Below are 19,750 nucleotides of genomic sequence, written 5' to 3' on the forward strand. Positions count from 1 at the left end.
ATATATATAAATAAAATAAAGAAAGAACTTTCCTTTAGGTCCACTTAGTAAATAAACCAGAGAAATGCTGGTACATCCTCACTTATAGCTGAGCATGCAGGTGCCCCTGTAATTTACGCTGCATACGTGTTTCAAATTTGTGACATAAGAGACACGCTTTTCATAATGCAGTCATTTTATAGATTTTATTAGGCAGACTTATGGTAGGAAGGAATATTCAGAAATTGCAACTTAAATGAGAAAATGTGAATGGTGTTACTTATATAAAATACTACTGCAATAGTTCTTTTATTAATTTTTAATGCACAGCACCCACTGTGACCTCCTTTATTCTTTTCCTGTCAACATGGCAGGCTAGAGAAATTGAAATGGGCTGTAGCTGTTCTCTTCTTGTTCCCCTCTTCCTCACATTTTGCATAATATTAAAATATAACATCTTATTGGACTGTCACTGTGAAGTAATCATTATGCGATAGGCATAACGATTTTTTCTGATTGTTATCTCTTTCTTACTTTTCAGCATTCTCTAAAAAATTTCAAATTCCAAGTAGTTATCTAAGGCAATAACCCAATTTGTCACTGAATACACTAATCTGAATTAAAGTTCATTTTAAAGTTATCTTTTGCTACATTTCTTATGTTTCTCCAAGGGTAACACTAGTCACATAAAATAAAGAACACTTTTGCCTGTCCAGTCCCCTTGATTACGTTTTTGGGGTGAGGTAGGAGATAAGTCTGATAGAATAGCATTTGACTCAATAAGGAGGACGCTATTACTTCTGTTATGTATATTTACTGCTACCTCTATCACCAAGGAGACTAATCTCCATACCAGTAAAGTCAAGAAGCTCACAGCATTGTCTTTGCAGGGCCAAGTTCGTGTTGTCACAGCAACAGAGCGCACAGGGTCAATAGATTAATACATTAGTGTGCACAGGCACTGAACTGGAGTGTAAAAGTTTTGCTGCTGGTTTGAAAATTAAACTGTGAAGCAGGACTTGAAAGTATGGCCTACACAAGATATTCTTGTATATTTTGAGGAATAGGTTACAAAAACATGCATATATTTGCGCAGTACTGTCTATCATTTTTACCACAGTGTGAAGAGGAGGAAATAACACCCCTGGAAGAGGTGCACTCAGTGGGAAGGAGGGAGAAAGGCTGGAGATCAGGCTATGAAACATACACTGCATTTGGATTGTTGATATTTCCCCTTGCGATGCCCTTTTATTAGCCTCTGTCTAACGTGGGGCCTGACAATTGTGACAGGATGAAAAATTTGAGGAAAATCGAGGGTCACGAGGGAAGAGATTTCCTTCCCTCTCCAGTGACCCTATCACAGTATTCTGATGCAGCGCTTTACCATTAAGGAAAGGGCAACCCAAGAGCCTTCACACTTAATCTGTTCCATCTGTCATGACTTAGAAACATTGACCAGCAGTGAGCTTTAAGGACTCGGTGTGACTGCAGACATGATATTCTAGCCCACTACAAGGACCTCCTGATGTTTTGAAAGCCTCCAAGGAAGTACCACGCATCAAAAAGGGCAACACCTACCTGACATCCCACCATATGTGGTCCTCAGTCCTCTACCAACTGCTGGCCAAGGTGTGCTGTCTGCTTTCAGTCCCATCAGTCCTGACACAGTGTTGGTGGCTGTAACACCATCTGCGCCACCTGTGAAAGAAAAGGTCAGTCACTTTTTGTTAAATCAAGTGTATAAGAACAAGAGAGGAAAAAATACAACAACCTGTGAATAATACAACCTGTGAAACTCCGAAATAACTAGGAATTCAAATAAAGAGCTGAAGGGTAAATGCAACAAATTGCAAGGGGATGCGCAAAAAGGTCCTTAAGACCAATCCTGGGCTGACAAATTTAGCATTAGCTTCAAGGCAGGCTGTATCAGTTGAAAGAGCTGTAAGGGCTATAAGACAGTATGTGCAAAACCCTGGGGCTGACAGGCAGATCTCTGCTGTTCAGCTGTGTGGGACAGAACCTATTACAGTGCTTGTTCATCACCTGAAGGTACCCCAGGACAGGGGCCACCTCCTGCAAGCTTCTGAGCAGCAAGACACTGTGACAGAGAAACAATGACCACGGTTCTAAGTGACAGATTAATGTACCTACTTGCAAACTTACTTCCTCTCACATTGTACTTTAAGCTCTAAAGAAAAAAAAATACACACTTTCAATGGTATATTTTTGTTTTCTCAGGACACACACATAATTTTCACTACTAAATATAGGAATAGGGGAATTTACAGTGGTATGGTAAACATAAATATGACAGAAGTAAGAGGATTCAGGCAAACACATACAAACATATACAATTTACTGATAACAGTCAAACATGGTTCTCTTCATATATTGCTATATTCTAGATTCATGGACCTTTGATCATTGTGCTTATTCTAAACAGATCAAACAAACAATTTTCATATTAGTTTCTGTTGTTACATGTTATTCCAGTAACACTTCTATCACATCCCATCCAGTAAATTAGTAAATCTGCACAGCTTGTGCACTGGAGTCACTCACCTTCCTGCGCAGCCTTTGCAATATTCACAATATCAGTGACATTTGGGGTCAGCTTGGCAAAGAAAGGAATTTGAACAGCTTGTCTAACCCAGCGACAGATGTTCCGTACCAGCTCTGGATCCTGTTCAAATAGGTCAGATAAATACAGAACATAATTAAAAGTAATATGAACAAAAGGTATATTGAAGAAATAGAAAACTTTGCTATAAGTGGCTATACTGCAATTTTATGAAATTGCGCATCAGAACTGAACCTTATCTCATTAGTTAACTTATTTCAGACACATCGAGTAACTGCAAATCCAATACAGAAAGGTTATTTCATGAAAAAGAAAAATCAATTTTTTTTCAAAAAGACAAATATATCACAATATGTTCCCTTCCCAGAGAGAGGAAAAAACCATTTTGGATGACAGAGATTTTCTTTACTGATTTATTTAAAAATTTACTTTTCAGTTTTAATGACTCACTCAATGTAAGGTATACTAAAACTAAGCAGTATCCTATGAAATAATGTGAACCTGATGCATTGAATGATCAGGCCTTGATCACAACAACAAGGAGGAATCGAGGTTGCAGGGCTATCAGAACACAATTTAGCATTTCTGAACTCTGAGAATAGCTTGGGATGGCCACAGTATAAATGAAAGATCAAAAACTTTTCTGGTAAAGTCAGAAATTGAAATCTTCAAGTGTTGGCTTTTGCTGATTTCCAGGTGTTTACTTCCCTTAAGGAATAGGTCTAATGTAGATAGTAATCAACTATCCTTTCCATTGAGAACAGCTCAGTGGAACTAACATCTGCATCTGGTGTGTGTAATGGTTGTTGTTCAGTGTATCTCTTAGGATGGGCTCTTGTTTTTTTTTTCTGTTGCCAATTCATAATGCTCTTCAACACATACCTTAAAGTTTGCAACACTGATCCATGTAGAATGTGGTGCATGTTCTGGTTAAAAATTGAATGGTGCTATTACAGGATTTAGGATTTACTACAAGCATTACCCGTGAGTAGGCTATTTGGTACTGCACCAATTATTTACATTTACTAAGTCTTTATCACTCAGATAATTAAATCTGTTACATATGAATTATTTCCTCCCATTTGGACATTTGAAAACTCAGAAAGCTGCATTGCTATGTAGTAACTCAGAAAGGAATGAGACTAAACGAAGTTTAGCTTAAAGCAATCAGATGGACAGCAAGGTTGCCAGTCTAGTGAATACACAGAAACTATCCCCCTGTTGGTTTTTTTTTTCACAACAGTGGTTAAATACAAACAAAAAGCCCCACAGGCTGTGTTCCTAGAAAGTACACAGTGCTTGACATGAACCCTAAGACTTAGTTGTGCCATTCCAATAAAAACGTTGATCTCCCCGCCCATGCAGCTTCCATGAAATATGTATGAACGCTGCACCGGCAGTATGTAAGTAGTTGCATCTTTGACTTTCATTTCTGTTTTGAATTTCTTTGAGGCCCAATGCAGAAATGAGAGCCCCTCTAGAAGACATGAATTGTATATCCTTTATGTTAATTCTTCTCCTTAGAAATCCTTGTAATAATGTTCAGGATACTGGCACCACATAACTCATTATGCTGACTTCATTGTGCTTACAGTGCTGCCATAAAAATTCTTACTCCTACACATACTAATGCTTTAAAAAATACAATTATTTTAATCTACACTGAATAACTTGTTCAGAGATGTCTTTCATACAAAACCAATTTTCACACTAGTTTGTCTTCCTTAATAAATAATAATTGACTGCCTTTTTTTTTTTTTTTTCTCCAGAAGTAAGTAAAGATCTTTATTTTCAATCATTCTTCTTCTCACACACCAAGATTAATGCAATGAATGCAATGGAACAGTCTTCTATTTCTCAAGCTAATAAACAGTTCAAATATCTGATTGCACAGCACATGATTAGACAAAGACGTTAAAGGCTCAGTTGTATCAACTTTGGAAAACTGCCCATTTTCGGTATGCATAAAACCACAAGTAAATTAATAGGAAAATAATTTTAAAAGTCAACTGAAGGAAAAAATAGGAATGTTTAGTGAGGAAACAGAAAAAAATGAAACAAAAGTGAACACAGTGCTTTGCTGTATAGTGAGTCAGTCTGTGGAAAGGTGATAAATTTTATACAAAAATTTAGAATTTCCATTAAATTTGACAATTTTGGACTGAAAAAGGTATTTCTAAAGGTGATTCTCCCCCCCATAATATTTTATCTAATTCATTTGCTCTTGAAATAAATATCAAATGAAGGTAATGCTGGCTAACTTTAAGAAATTACTGTTTACCCTTGCACCACACCCAGAACACACACACACACACACACACACACATAATGTATCTTGCTGCTTCCCTTTGCAGTGCAAGTCCTACCACGGAGTTGTACTGGAGCACCTATATGATCCATTCTCTACCCTCCTCCTCCACCTACTTGCTCTGCTCTGCCTCCAGACCCTCCTGCTCAGACTGCTCTCAATGCAGGGGCCAACACCAATGAGCCACCTCAGCCCATCCTCTCTCCCCTCACAGCAGTGACATTGCAAGTGCCCAGTGGTCACCAACTAAACTTCCTTGCTGCCAGAGGGACTTCTGTGCCATGAAGTCACTGCATGACTGCACTTCTTACTGCATGAGAATACCAGAGATTTTGTGCTCTACAGGTAAATAACATATTCTCAGAAAGGAACAATATCCACACCTGGTTTTATTTCTTAATTCACATTTTCCCCTTTAGATCATTCAGAAAAGTTATTTGTTAATTTATAAATGTCATAATTCTCTACTATATTTGCACTGATGACCTGGAAAAATACATCATAAGCATTCAGATGGTTGAAAACAGAAGATGTTCATGTCATTGGACAGTTAATTTTCATAGGAAATGAATAAACCACATTTATATAAACCATGAGAAGTTCACTGGATAGTGCACAACCTCTTCACAGAAGTTTGCCTTTAGACTAAGAACAATTTGCAGAGGTGACATGGGAATACAAATTTTGAGAAACCTTAAAGTGATTAGAAGTAGAGAGTTTACTTCTAAATGCAATCTAATTGACTAAAATGATTAAAGAAATGCAGTTCAAAACTTCAGATTTATGAGAATATTAATTTGTCATATTCAGTACAATTTTAAACTTGGGTTCAAATTTAACAACGTGAGTAGCATGATACCAAAAACTAGTTTTGAAGAGGCTATGTACAGGTTTCATTTTGCCTAATTAATTCAGCTGATGGAGGGCCTCCCACCTACACGGATTTCTGAAAGACTGACCCCAATTTACAAATTGATTTTACTGATTCTTAGCAGAGATTGGATTTATAAAGCATTCAGGGATGAGTATATAACTTGGGAAAGAATGAATCTTGAGGCCTGTAAATAACATTATAAAAAATACCTGTCACTGCTAATACAACATAAATATATTTTTTTACCCCAATCCAACTTTATGAAAGTGCCTGCAGATTTTATCATTGATAAAGTGGTTGACAAAGCCTGCATAGTTAAGAAATATTTTCTAAATGGCTTGATATGTACAATGTAGTAACATAAGCCATAAAAACAGATGGGCATTTGTTTTGCAAAATCAACAATATGAACTAAATAAAATACTATTCTGCTTAATTTAGTACGTTTAGTAATGCTTTTGGTTCAGAGTCTATCATGTTGCTATAAATTATCTTCTTTCATTGCACATAACTGGGTTTGTTAGTTCTCTTATTAATAATGATACAGTGTGATTGTTACAGAATGTGTAGCATAATCTTGCACTGTGTGTCAATCCAGAAGAATGAACAAATGTTTCAATGGACTGTGACATCCATTGCTACCACACTTCATTTATCTGCTGTATTTTTTTTTTTTTTAACAAACCCTATCTAAATAAAAGCTTGGTAAAATTAACATCAGCTAAAAGATAATATTGATTCATGCAGTGTACCTACACGAATCTGCTGGCAATTTAATACCATATAAAGTCTCTTTTGGTATGAGCTGTACATCAGTGTGTCTTCTGTCTTCCTGTTCTTAATCAAATATTGCTTGTTTATTCCAAAGGCACAGGAGATTTGAATGTTACAGGGGTTGTCTTTTTACTTCCCTAAGCAGCAGTACAGAATCATTTTTCCTGAATATTCATTATAGCCTTGGGCTAGATGGAGCTTTTAATCCTAACTACTCATTGCCAATGGGTAGATATACTAGAGGAAAACCAACTATTCACCTTTTTTTTCTAAATGATCACATGATAAGCTTAACTACAACCATAACTATGAGTATAAGACCTCAGAAATTAAAGCAGCAAGTTGTCTACTGATTGCATTTGGCATCAGTAATGAGATGAATCCCCTGTCCTATCACCCCCAAGGCAGATACATCCTGCATGTTTAAAAAGGAGCATGAAAATGCTGTGCATAGAGTAGGTCACCTCTCCTTGTGTTTCATGGAAAGAAAGAAACCCATGATGAGATTACCACAGAAATATCTGGCTGCAGATTTTTGGAAATTTATTTTGTGACCTATTTTCAATGTTCTTGCAGGGTCCTCATTTTTACACTATCACGTTACTGCACAATCTTTACACCATATCCAGAACACCTCTCTGAGGTAGAGAAGTACTATTATACCTGTTTAATAAATGAAGAGAGGAGAGTCAGATAGCCTGAGGGGCACCTCCTACAACTCACCTTGCTTTGGTGCCCAGTTTTTAGTGCATCATTTGCATAAGGACCTGAAAAGGTTTGTCTGGCAGAAAACTGCACTTGATTCTTTAGAATACCATAGATAATTGGAATAATTTGGAATAACCATGAGATACTGTCCCCAGTAACAACAGAAATATTTTTCATACTTGAATTTAAATAGTTTTTCAGAGTATTTGAGTAATGCAAAAGATAGAAATATAACTACTTTAGGGTAACAAACGTGTTTCCTAACCATGCAAACAGTCCTCAGGAAGCACATATGTGTGAGTATATATACATATGTACATATAAAGAATATAAATGTCTGTCTTAAAGATGTCATAAACTTGTTACAGAATTTCCCCCAAGAACTTAATAAGAAAGTTGAGTACATTAGCTGATTTTGTCTAATTAGTGCTACAGAAAATGGATCATACCATGCAATCGCCAAGCCATCCCTAAATAATGGCAGCAGTTCTGTCTCACTAAAAACAGGATAAGGATTTGTGCAGTTGTAGAAAGTATGAAAACATAACTTTTCTCAGACAAAAGCCTGACTTTACATATGTATGAAGGCTTCCTTACATAGGACTACTGGAATTATCACCACAGGTCACACTGATGATTTGTGCAAATGCATTATCCTGACTGTGCTGGGAAGTTCTAGAGGCACAAAAAGTGTTGCAAGATGCATTAAGACTTTGCATGTAAACTCCTTAAACCTCATCCATCACTGACTAAAATGACCTAAATAACAAATTTTCAGAAATTAAAATACTTCATTGCATTTAATGCAAGCGTAAACCTAATCTGCCTCATACATAAAGTCTTTGATGGCCACATACCTGTTCTCACATGTATCTCTTGTCAGTGAGCTTTATAGCTAAATCATGCATTATTTCAGCATGTTTGCAATTTTAAATACTGACAGTAGGTTACAGAGGACTTATTTTGTCTTTTTATTAACACACATGAAGCTGACATGGGATTCCTTATCTACAGTTAGTAGGCAAGTGGCATCATCGTTGTCCCTCATCGTTGCATTCTTCTCGTGGCAGATTTTCTTTCTGAACTGGCTCTTCAGAAAGATTCTGTATTCCCTTATATCTATTATCATTGGGGGAACTTTTTATATGAAAAAATGTTCTACAGTTAACTTCCTCATTCTGAACAGAAGATACATTTTCCAATACAGCATTGATAGCTATGGGAAAAGGAGAGAGTTCCTTAAAATATGAAGAGAAGGTAAAAGGAGGGGAATTCCAGCTTAAACCATTGCGAATCAGTATCTTTAGCTTTCCCCACTTTATATATATATATATATGTATTACTATTGATCTTTTCCACAGCTACCTTTTCTCCCTTCTCCTATGAGAGGACCAACACTGTCTTCATAAAACTGTCTCTCTCTAAACCTACACAGAATTTCCACAGTATTGCAGTCAATCACTATAGTGAAAGAGTCACCACTGCAGAACCTCATGGTTAATTTTACTGTCTTCTTAGGTTGTGCATTTGTCCCATTTCAAACTTAATTAAAGCGAACAATTCTTTTAAAGCCTGTCAAAATAAGGGAAGGATTTCCCAGGATAGAAGATGAATAACTCTCCACTTCTCATTTGGAGTAAAAAATTCTTCCTCATTTCTCAGGAAATTTGACAGCTTTCGGTCAACATCTATTGACCACAGCTGTCAAGAAGAAAGAAATGAGGCAGTTTAACCTAAGGCAGGAATAACAGTTTTCACAGTTGTATGTGAAGCTATCCATATATATCAGGAAAAATTAAAAAAAGTGCCTAAATTACTTCAGAGGCTTTGGGTTAGCCTGGTCAGCCTCACAAAAACATAGCTGCTGGTTGAGAGTTTATACCCTTCTGGCAAGAATCCATGATATGATGTGATGTGCTATGAAACCAGTGTCACAAAATAAACTTTTAGAGATAGCAGCAGTATGGGAATTTACGACCCTTTTTCAGTTGTATTGTTTTTTGGCATGAGATCCGAGGTATACTAGCTTAGCCAAAACAAACAAACAAAAAAAAACCCCAAATTTCAAAAGCTCATTAAATATCTTCAATAAAATGGTACAGGAAAATCCTATTCAGGATAAAAATTAAAAACCATCAAAAAATGGATAATTTCATATTTTGTTCTAGTAGAATAAAAATGTTTCATTCCAGTTTAGGCCTTCAGCTTTTTTTGATTAACTTGCACTTTGAAAGAAGAGGTCTTTTCAATATGAAGGGATGTTGTAGATAGTTTTTTCAGGGAAGAATTTCCAAAAGATCAGAGATTCAGATGAGTAAAATTAAGCAAATTTCACATAGTTACCATTTCAGTAAACTACCATAGCAACAATATTCACTGAGACTACTGCTCACTGGTTTAATTCAAGGACATATTTATTTTTTACTCTCTTACATACTCTAAAATGCTCCTTTACTTAAAAAAGTCTTTTAAAACAAGTCTACTGGGTAAATTAAAGCATTTATGTTGTTTCTACATAGTAAAATGTTCTCTTTATAATTTGAACAAAACCTGTAATATTTTTAAACTGAAAAGATATCTTATATAACTAAACAAGTCCTAGTACTGAAACAAGCACATTTTTGCTTACAAAATACTGCAGATTAAGATGCAGAAGTATAGCTTCAAAAATATAGTTTTTATTTTCTTTCTTTTGGTTATAGTCTTTTCACTTAGACAAAAAGATCACCACTTGAGATCATGTAAAGACTGTATTTTTATCTAGTATTTTAAATTAATTTAAAAAAAATTTATAGAGAGTAATGACTCCCAATTCATAGATGATTTAACCAAAGTAAAAAACTAAGGAAGAGTTGAGAAACCTGATTCAAATTTTTTTTTTCCCCTCTGTGGTAAGTTGTAAGATCTAAAAAACTCCTGCCACCTAGCTCCATTCTTAGACACTTGGATTTCATTAATTTATAGTAAAGCTGCAAGCATGTTGTCACGATCTGATCAGCTGCTCTTCTGATCAGTCACTGCAAGTTCTACTTGGGGGAGCCTAATTGAGATTCTCCTTTTCTTCCAGTGATATCAGTGTGTCACTGGACAAAATCAAGTCACTCTGGATTAGGTCCAGGCTTTGGTCATGGCTGAGCTGAGACGTCAAAGCTCTGAGACCCCGTCTATACTGAGAGAGATAACAGTGGGTATTGCGAAAAGCCAGTATGAGATTGTGACACTACTGTGGCTGCTACTTCTCACAGGACTCACAGGCTCTTCTCAGGCTACTTTGAAAAACTAGAAGAACAAATTGGTGCACATAAAAAACCAGAACTATAAATTTAAAAGTGTTTAACCAAATAAACCTTAAAAGACACACAAAAGGATTTTACAGAATCAGAATTTCAATAAATTTCAATTTTAGCAGATCCCCATCTTCTGTCTTACTCGCCTTTGGTATCAAAATAACTATTTCTCCCTACTTCAGCTCTACAATTAGAACCTTTAAAAGATGTTAAAAGCACAAGAAAAATAGCCTTTGATCACCTCACTCTATTCCAAAATAAAAAAAAAAGGGAACAGTAAGTCGTTTCAGTGTTTCTTTATTGTACTACACTATTGGAGCTTCACAAGTGAACGATGCTCAACAGTATGTCAAAACTCAGACAAAAAAACTCCCCCAAACAAAAAGAACCCACTCCAACAGGTTTTAACATATCACATCTAAAAGCTGTCAATTTTAACACAGGTCAGTATCTAATCTCAAGAATACATTTATCAAAGTGCTGTGCAGATGATTCACTTTGGATACCTTATTAGCAGCATGGCACTCCTGTAGCCCTTCTTTGATAATGTCACATCTCATGACTGAAAACCAATGCACAGACAAGGTCAAAAATGAGCTGGAGATTTTTGATTGACCGGTAGACAAAAGTACAAAACCTATACTTGTGTTGGGAGTTAGAACAAGAATTAATGTCAAGATCAAGCACAACTGAGACTTAAAAGGTTGGTGGTTGCCTTTAGTCTGCTATTTAATTACTCCCTTTTCTGATCACAGAAAAGCTTTTTTGTTTTCTGCCCAGCACTAAAAGGAAAACAATTGAATTTATTTTGAAAACTGATTCTCTGTGTAGGTGGTCAAACCATATTTTTCCTTGTTCTGAATGTTTGGGTTTTGTTTCAATTGCTTTTAATTTGAAAATGCTAATCTAAGGATCCAGAAAAAAATATCACTGTTGGAAAACTTCTACTTTTAAAATTAACTTCAAGGTTTTTTATATATGTTTATAGTTATCTTGCATCATAGGAAAAATTCCCTATTTGTTTCACTGAGATGTCAATTAAAACTGTAGCAATCACACAATTTATAGCTATTGATTTTAATGCAATACTAAGGGATTCAAATGATTTTTTTGGTTGTCAGAATAAACAATAATAGTTGCCTGAAAGCAAGATGCACAGATTGGCAGTTCAAATTAACAAATTTTTTGTTCCAATACCAATTGGGCTTAAACAGCCTAAGTGAAAAATGTGAAACTGCACATTTACCCATTATAAACTTCTCAGACATCCTAACTGGAAAGATTTATCTATCAACAGCGTTGGTACATGCAAAGTGTTGACTAATAAAAACGCCTTTTTACCCCTGACAGAATAAAATATTTTATCTTGGTTGTTTCTAACCAACCAAACAAATGTTTCTCCTAGCACTGTGAAAAAGTGGTATGCAGCATGATTAAACAATATTTCAGCTCTTTAGTTCATGCAGAGGTCACCTGCTAGAAGGCATAAAGGTTTGATTAGGTTTGCGTCATACATGAAATATTCTAAAGGGAAGCACAGAGCCCAAACATATGAGTGCTACAGCTACAAATAGCTTTCTCTTGTGGTCAGGTAGGCAAGATCTGTCCTTTCCTATAATAATGAGGCAGAAAATACTAAATAATTGAGGAAATCACAACCCTTTGAAACAACTAAATTAGGGAATTTAAAACCTATGCTCTGAGAAGAATTTGCCATTCACTTTTAAAATGATCATTAAATGGACTTGTATTGAGATTTCTCCTACTGTAATGAGGAAGATTCCGAGCAAACTGTCTCACTTTACCAGGAGTTGGGGCAAAATTTAAAGAAGTATGACATTAGTCCTGAAAATTCTTGTGTAGGTAGTGAAGAGACTAGTCAACACACTGTTAATTAACTTTATCAAACGGTGGCATAAAACTGAAACCATAGAAAGAAAAAGCTATTAATGTGCACTGTGTGAATAACTTTTTTGTGCACCAAGATAAACAATCTTAAAATATTTTATTTTACCTCAACAGTTACTTGTTGGTGATCATTTCCTTTCCAATAAATCCTGTTTACCAGATACCATCGTTATGAAAAACTGCAATAACTTTATGCTGCAATCACATAACCAAAGGCAATCCACAGGGTCTGGACATTTAACCACAGAAATATGTTTGTCCGAATTTTCTACATTTCCCTTTGCTGAAAAGTTCTCAGGGCATTAAATACAATTTCAAAAACAAGTATAGGTTGCCCTTTGGTTTAAAAAAAATAATGGTTTTGTTTCTTTACAGGAACCACTCACTATATACTTGCTTGTAGTTAGACTACTGAAGTGTCATTAAAACCACCAAGATTTTTTTGTTTCCTTTTTAAACAGTGGCAGGTCACTGATATTTTGGCCAAACTAATCTTCATTGTGACACCTGTCAAACATAATGTGAATTTCAACAGAAATGCTTTCATCATAGTGAGACTGAAAATATGGGTATCCCAAATTGCTTTCATGTCTTCATGATTTCCAAGGAAAGAGAATCACTTTTACATTTTCTAATATATTATATTTTCTAAATACATTGTGTAGAGAATGCTTTCCACACATTAATATAAGTCACCACACATAAACAGTATTTAAAACCTTACTAACAGCCATAGCATGTAATTAAAAATTTTCAGCAAGTTGGTAGTGCTGTTAACATTACTGTCCTATTTATAATCCCTTTTTATTTTCCATTTTGTCTTTTGAGTAATTCAATTAAAAATCCTTCAAAGCAATAAAAGTGGATTAAATGTTGTCAAACTACAATATAAAATTACAGAATAGTGTTCTGAGGATGAATTTATTAAACTTTGGATCTTAATTCATTTATTCTTGAGTGTATAAAAGCAGAATTCTTAAGACAAAATACCAATTAACTGTCATGATTCATTATTAAGCATTGTCTTCTTTTACATGCTACAAAAAAAATAGAATATATGAGGACATAAAGGACACATGGAAGAAATCCATTTAAATCACAACATTTAATCATACCTGAATCTTGCAAGGGCAACAGAAAAGAAAACGAATCCTCGGGTATCAAAGGAAGGTGAGCGATGTCACCTACACAGGAGTGACCATAAAGTCATCAAACTTTTCCTGATCAGATTTTCAGTGAAATAGATCATGAGTCAAAGCAACTCAGCAAAGGGTTTAGTTTATGAGGAGAGTTTTAAAGAAGGAATTAATGGAAAAAAGAAAAGAGACACATCTGAAAATAGGGAAGGTGAAAAAAACAATCCAAAGAGGTTAAACAACAAAACTGAATTATCATAAAGTATCATGCTTGACCATGATCAGTGTGGGACCAGGAATGGGATCCCACAAAACACATCTCCTGGCCTGAGAAAGAGTGTGCTTAGATCTACATTTGCAGGAGTTGGAGGAGGCAATGAGCAGCACCCCTGAACATCCCAGATTGCCTTCCAGCAAAGTAACACCCAGTGTAGCACATTTCTGCACAGAGAAACACCACCACTGCCTGAACCAGGGAATCCTTGTCCCTGAGGAGTCTGCACCTTGCGATTGAATTTCTTGCCTCTACCTGAGCTTTTCCCTCAGCTGAACTACCAAGGCTCCTATTCATATCCATATCAATTAGCTTGGGCAGCTGATAATTTCTTTCCCCTACCCAGCTGCCTAGTTTTATGACACTTCCATACAGTATCTTTGAAACAATTTCAACTCTGAGAAACATGATTGAAACAGGTCATTCGTTTGAAACATGCCCCAAAGCAACAGAGGGCAGTGCAGACACAGACACTCAGCTAGGACTTACATTCTTAAGATCCAGACACAATGGATGAAAGTGGTCAATGCAAGAGAACAACAAGACTAAATCCTGAAATGCCACTGCAAACACCAACACAAATCTCACTTTGATTATACTGGTTTATACTGGATTTTGGGTGACAATGTTCCATGTTCCATAGCCCAGTGTAGCTGTACTTGCCATTAATTCGTTACAAAAACTGATAAAGAAGAGCGAAAACTAATACTGCCTGCAGGACTCAATGAATTATAGTTAACCAGCATATTATTGTAGGCCGATAGTAGAGTGTCACATGAACACAGAATAATCAAATTCTGTTTGGGGCATCATTTATTTAAAATACTTCAAGCTCCTTGCTGGCAGAGCAACAACGAATTAGCATGCTATGCTGTGCACTTCAATTAAAAAGCAGCCTCATCTTTCCTATTTCCAAGGTACAGCAGAGCAAATCTAATTGTGCCATGCAGCCAGCTCTCATCTTTGCAGAGTAACCAGGGCTTTGGGGTTTTTTTGCTTTTTGTTTTTGGCAGATTTGTCGTCTTCTGAATGAGGCAATGTAGGCTTTTATGAAACTTGCCTCCTAATTGCAGGCAATAAACATAAACACAGCCAGCAGCAGAGGCTGTAGCGAGTACAGCTGAAGTAAAATGAAAATAAAGGTAAGAAAAGAACCACAAAACAAGTTCTTTTTACATATGATCTGAATAGTTAAACCACCAGGATCTGGATTTCAGTGCTCACAAGAGACATACACGTCCTGCCTTCAATATCAATTAAGAAACCCCAACAATTCCCCAAACCTAGAACTTAAATGCTGAGATAGGTGAAGATTTTTTATATTTTGGAGGTTAGAAAGTATGACTAATCAGTAAGAAATACTTATAAGCCAGGATGTTTTTAACTTTTAAAATGTTTGTTTACAGTATAAAGAATCTCTGTTCTTGCACTTAGGCTGAGATCTTTGAATATGAGATTTGTTGCTTTTGACTTCAGATCTCCTTGTTCATACTGATTACCTCATGTGAACAGGCAAGTCCTTGTGCTTCCTTTTATTCACTACTCATTTCCTAGTCCTGACACAAACAATGAAGTACCTTTGGGTAGGAACTGAACAAGGTGAACCCACAGCACCACAGAACTGAACTACAGGAGGGCAGTTTGCCCAAGCTCCCACTCTGAGTGGGACTAGCACCAACACCAGTGAGGTTGGCCATGGCTTCGCCTGCCTGAGCCCTAAAAGCTCCAGAGATGGAAAGGACACAGCCCACCAGACAACGTGTTCCTGAACTCCATCGTCTTCTTGGGGAATTTTTTTCCTAAGGCACAACTTGAAACATTCAGTCTGGAATTTGCCCCTTGCTGTATCATCCGACATGACAGAGAATCATCTTTCCCTCTTTGTAGCTACTCTTGCAGCATTTTTATCACTACCTTTCAAGTACCTGTAGGTTGCTCTTTCCTTCCCTCTGCTGTTTTTTACTCCCTAGTAGGCCAAGGATATTGGTGATAATATCACTGATATTAGTAGTGATAATAACACTGATATTTTTGAAGGGTTTGGGTATCAATCATCCTCATTGATCTTATTTTAATGTTTCTAGGGATATACACATTACAGTTATTAGATCTCGGGTTTCATCTGGACAACAAAATTCAGCAGAAACGCAAAGTAAAACCCAGATTACTGACTCAATTTAACTATTTATTCATTCTTATCAGGGCAGCTGGAGAGACTTGCTGACTTTTGGACCAAAAACAAAAAGGCAAACACTCGAGTTTGTTGATTTCACATTACAGTAATCATTCTAAATATTCAACACCACTTTTTAGAAGGACAAGTAAAAAAATAAAAAAAAAAAGAAATCTTTGCCTGGTTTCCAGTGAAGGACAAAAATACACCACAAATACAACACCAGAAGTTAGTTAAACACTGAAATGCGAGTTCAACCATCTCATAGGTTTAATTTATTATTTTCATAATATTATGCTAAAATTACTGAAGTCATGAGCTACAGTGGGAAAGCTGTCAATTTCAATAATCTGCTGTTCACCACTTTGTCTTTATATTTACTCTTAAATGTTTTGTACACATAGGTTATCTGATTCAAAGAAATTTTGTGTGTTAGCATTGTTACAGATAATAATGGAAATTCTATTACAATTTTTCATGATATCCACTTATATACAGTTGCAGATTGTTACAAAAGAATACAAACCTTAACTTTATTATCATTAATCAGTATTAGTAAATATAATTGACATTTTATACAGAACCAGCTTTAAGTAACTTATTGGCAGCAATACAGATGCCTCTTAATATTACCCTCTGGCTAGCTACGCTGTTTGGGCGCCAGAGTGTCTGCACTAATGACTTGGAATTAAAATCAAATAAAAGCTGAGAACTGTAATTCAGTATTAAACAAACAGCTATGCTTAGTATCAATTTATATATTTATAATTTGTGTATATCCAGAACTTTTTAAATTTGCAGTTGGTATAAAACAGTGGAAGTGTTTGAGACTAGGTAACAAAATAGGATAGAGAAAAACAAATCTGATGTTCCCAGATTTGTACATTTACCCTTAGGCACACCATAGGAATTGGAATGAGGAGACAGTGTAATTAACCTTTCCTTGCCTTTTTTTCTTTTTAAACAACAACAAAAGACAAAACATTTTAGACAATATAAATAGTAAAAATACACATTTTCCTGCCATTATTTTTTATCTCAGCAATTTCTGTAGTTTCCTGAGGATTTAATGTGCTTAGGCATGAAAGGGACCTAATCCTTGAAAAAATTTCCTATGAAGACATGGATTATGTTACCAAAAAGATTTAAGAAAACCTGCTTCAGTGTACAACTGGGAAAGCTGCTCTGCCTCTCAAAGCCTCATGCCCTGACTTCCAGATATCAAGTGGCAGTTTTTTTCCAGAGCATATATGAGCCCTCTCTTCCCCACACCACCCATGTATGACCTATTTGATTTCAGCACTGGGGAAAAAAAAAAAAATTAGGAGTAAAGTCAAAATACTTTCTAGCACTTTTCTGTTTTATGATGGGGCCTCCAGGGGCCACCACACATTTAAGCCCCCTGAAGGGCTACTGATAAATCTTGTTGCACATGCCTCTACTTTATCCAGTTTATCCCCAGCCTTTGCTTCAACAATCTAAATTTAAAGTCACTATAATTTAATTTTAGCCAACTCTGAGGAAGAACATTAGGATATGGCCCTCTAAACATGGCTTATTTTATTCATTTATTCATTTAAAAAGTCTTTTCTGAGCTCTCATTTTGGTAAGACAGTTAAGAAAACAAAAGAATGTATTTAAGCAAGAGTAGCATATATTAAACATCCCACAGAATATCCATATTGTATGGGAAAGACAGAAATTTTATTATTATACAAATATATATGTATATATAAAGTAATCTTCTTCTTGCTTTATGGATCTGATCTCCTCCATGGAGAGTCACAAATCCACACGATAGCCCTGAGTGCTCAGATTTTGCATTTGCTTCTCTGATTTTACAATAGCTGAAAGATATGTAAAAACTCATGTAACCAGACAGCTCCCTACTGACTGCACATCTAAGCAACTCCACATGCATATATTATTCCAACCAGTGAAAGCTGGAAATAACATATGCCTTAAAAAAAAGAAAAAACCCAAAACCATGCTTGAAAGGAGCCTGTTTCGGTTTCTATGGGAAACCCTCAGAGATCTTCCTGACCAAACTACACCCTTCTACAAAGCACTGCCATCTCAGGTAGGGACAAGCCAAACTGTTGAGTTAGACTCTGCTGAGTGAAGGGTGAGAATTTCTTCAAAAACTTATACAGATGACTACAATAGCACTTTTTGTTGAATGAAATTCGGGGGGAAAAAGTTAATAATGACTACTACTGCTTTGCTACTGCTATCCTGGAGGGTTTTTTTTTTTATTCTCTCCCATTTCTAATCAAAACTCCAGTAAATGACCACTGGCCATGAAAAGCATTTGAATGACTTTCATTAAAAACAATAATCTATAGCATGGACCAGACTGACATAATTTTGTTCACAGAAAACAGTAAAATGTCGAGTTCACTGTTCCTGACAGTATTGCTGTGATACAGGTTTACCTGTAATGTGTCCATAGTTGAACTGACGACAGTTCCTACTGATCCCTAGCTTAGGACAGTTAATGGTTTAGTTATCCAACCACACTTCAGTTCTTAAAAGTGTTGTGTTTAACTGAGGAAGTGGGGATGAATTAAGATGCCCTCTACAAAGGGGTCACGTGAATAACAGCATGTTGATTTTAGGGTATATAGTCATCATTCCCTCCCTGCATCTTCTTCCTTGTCTTCTTACCCTCTCCCCAAAATGTAGTAAAATGGAAAATCAAATAGATTTCATATTTCGGAAATTGTGATGGTCAAACTCTGGAAATCTCTCCTGGTAGACCATGAACCAAGATTTTCAGAGACTTACAATTCACCACATTTGGTCATGTTTCAGAGCCAAAACAAATTTCAAACTATGACCAAAACATGCAAAAACCTGAAAACTTCAAAGGGATATTAGTACAGGAATTGAGGTTTGTACATGTTTATTTTCTTCTCATGGGCACAACAAAACACATTCTCCTAACTGAAATCATGGGATGTATTGATAAACTGCAAAAGATTTCTGCATGGCAGAGACATCAGGCACAGGTAATTCCAACCTAAATCATATAAACCAACAAATCTATAGGTTACAGAACACAGGATCTTATAAGAGAAGATGTTAGTTGTACATGGTACTACCAGAATCTACGCCCTCTTCCGTGACTCTACAAGACAGTTCAGTTCGTATGTTAAAAATTGTGAAATGAATCGTGTGTATATCACACATCCTTCAAAATCATTACTGATATACACAGCAGTTACTAGGTTGGGATCCAAAAGGTACCTACAGGGTACTGAAATGGAAACCAACGAATTTTGTGCAAGTGCTTTTCAGAAATTGTTTGTTTTCATCGTGTTCCTTGTCAAATAAGTAATGCATTTTTGTTCTAGCAAAACTAAGCATTTTGTACATTCTCAATTTCTGTATTTTTTTTTCTTTTTAGCACTAAATATTTAAACACATTCAACCTAAAAATCTCAGGCAAGTAATCTGCTGCTTGTGTCTTCCCCCCTGAGGTGTCACTATCAATGTTGCTGAAGAGACATTAAAGAGATTGCAGTTACAATCCTACCTGCCCACAGGCCAGTCCCATGCCTCGCTCCCCCATACCATGAGGACATGATAAATTTAACTCCAGTGCATCGGCACCAGCAACCTATGAAACATGTAAAAGGAAAAAAAAATGCAGAATTAACTTCAAGTAATGTACTCTTTCCTGTAGCATTTACTGTTCATGTTAAATAGATTTCTTTAGACATTTTATTTTTTAAAGAGAGAAAGC

At 36.0% G+C, this 19,750-nt stretch overlaps 1 protein-coding gene across 1 annotated transcript in view; it reads right to left on the minus strand.

The window, feature by feature from the left end:
* Window positions 1-19,750, minus strand: part of DPYD (dihydropyrimidine dehydrogenase) — a 334,066-nt gene that overhangs the window by 86,187 nt on the left and 228,129 nt on the right. The window contains exons 16-18 of the mRNA XM_050307196.1: window positions 19,541-19,624; window positions 2,542-2,662; window positions 1,558-1,677 (exon numbers count right to left, since the gene is read on the minus strand). Coding sequence (XP_050163153.1) covers window positions 1,558-1,677; window positions 2,542-2,662; window positions 19,541-19,624 — 325 coding nt within the window. The remainder of the gene's footprint in view (window positions 1-1,557; window positions 1,678-2,541; window positions 2,663-19,540; window positions 19,625-19,750) is intronic.

This window comes from Myiozetetes cayanensis, unplaced genomic scaffold (genome assembly GCF_022539395.1).
Source record: "Myiozetetes cayanensis isolate MyiCay16 unplaced genomic scaffold, myiCay2020 scf12, whole genome shotgun sequence".
Taxonomy (NCBI): Eukaryota; Metazoa; Chordata; class Aves; order Passeriformes; family Tyrannidae; genus Myiozetetes; species Myiozetetes cayanensis.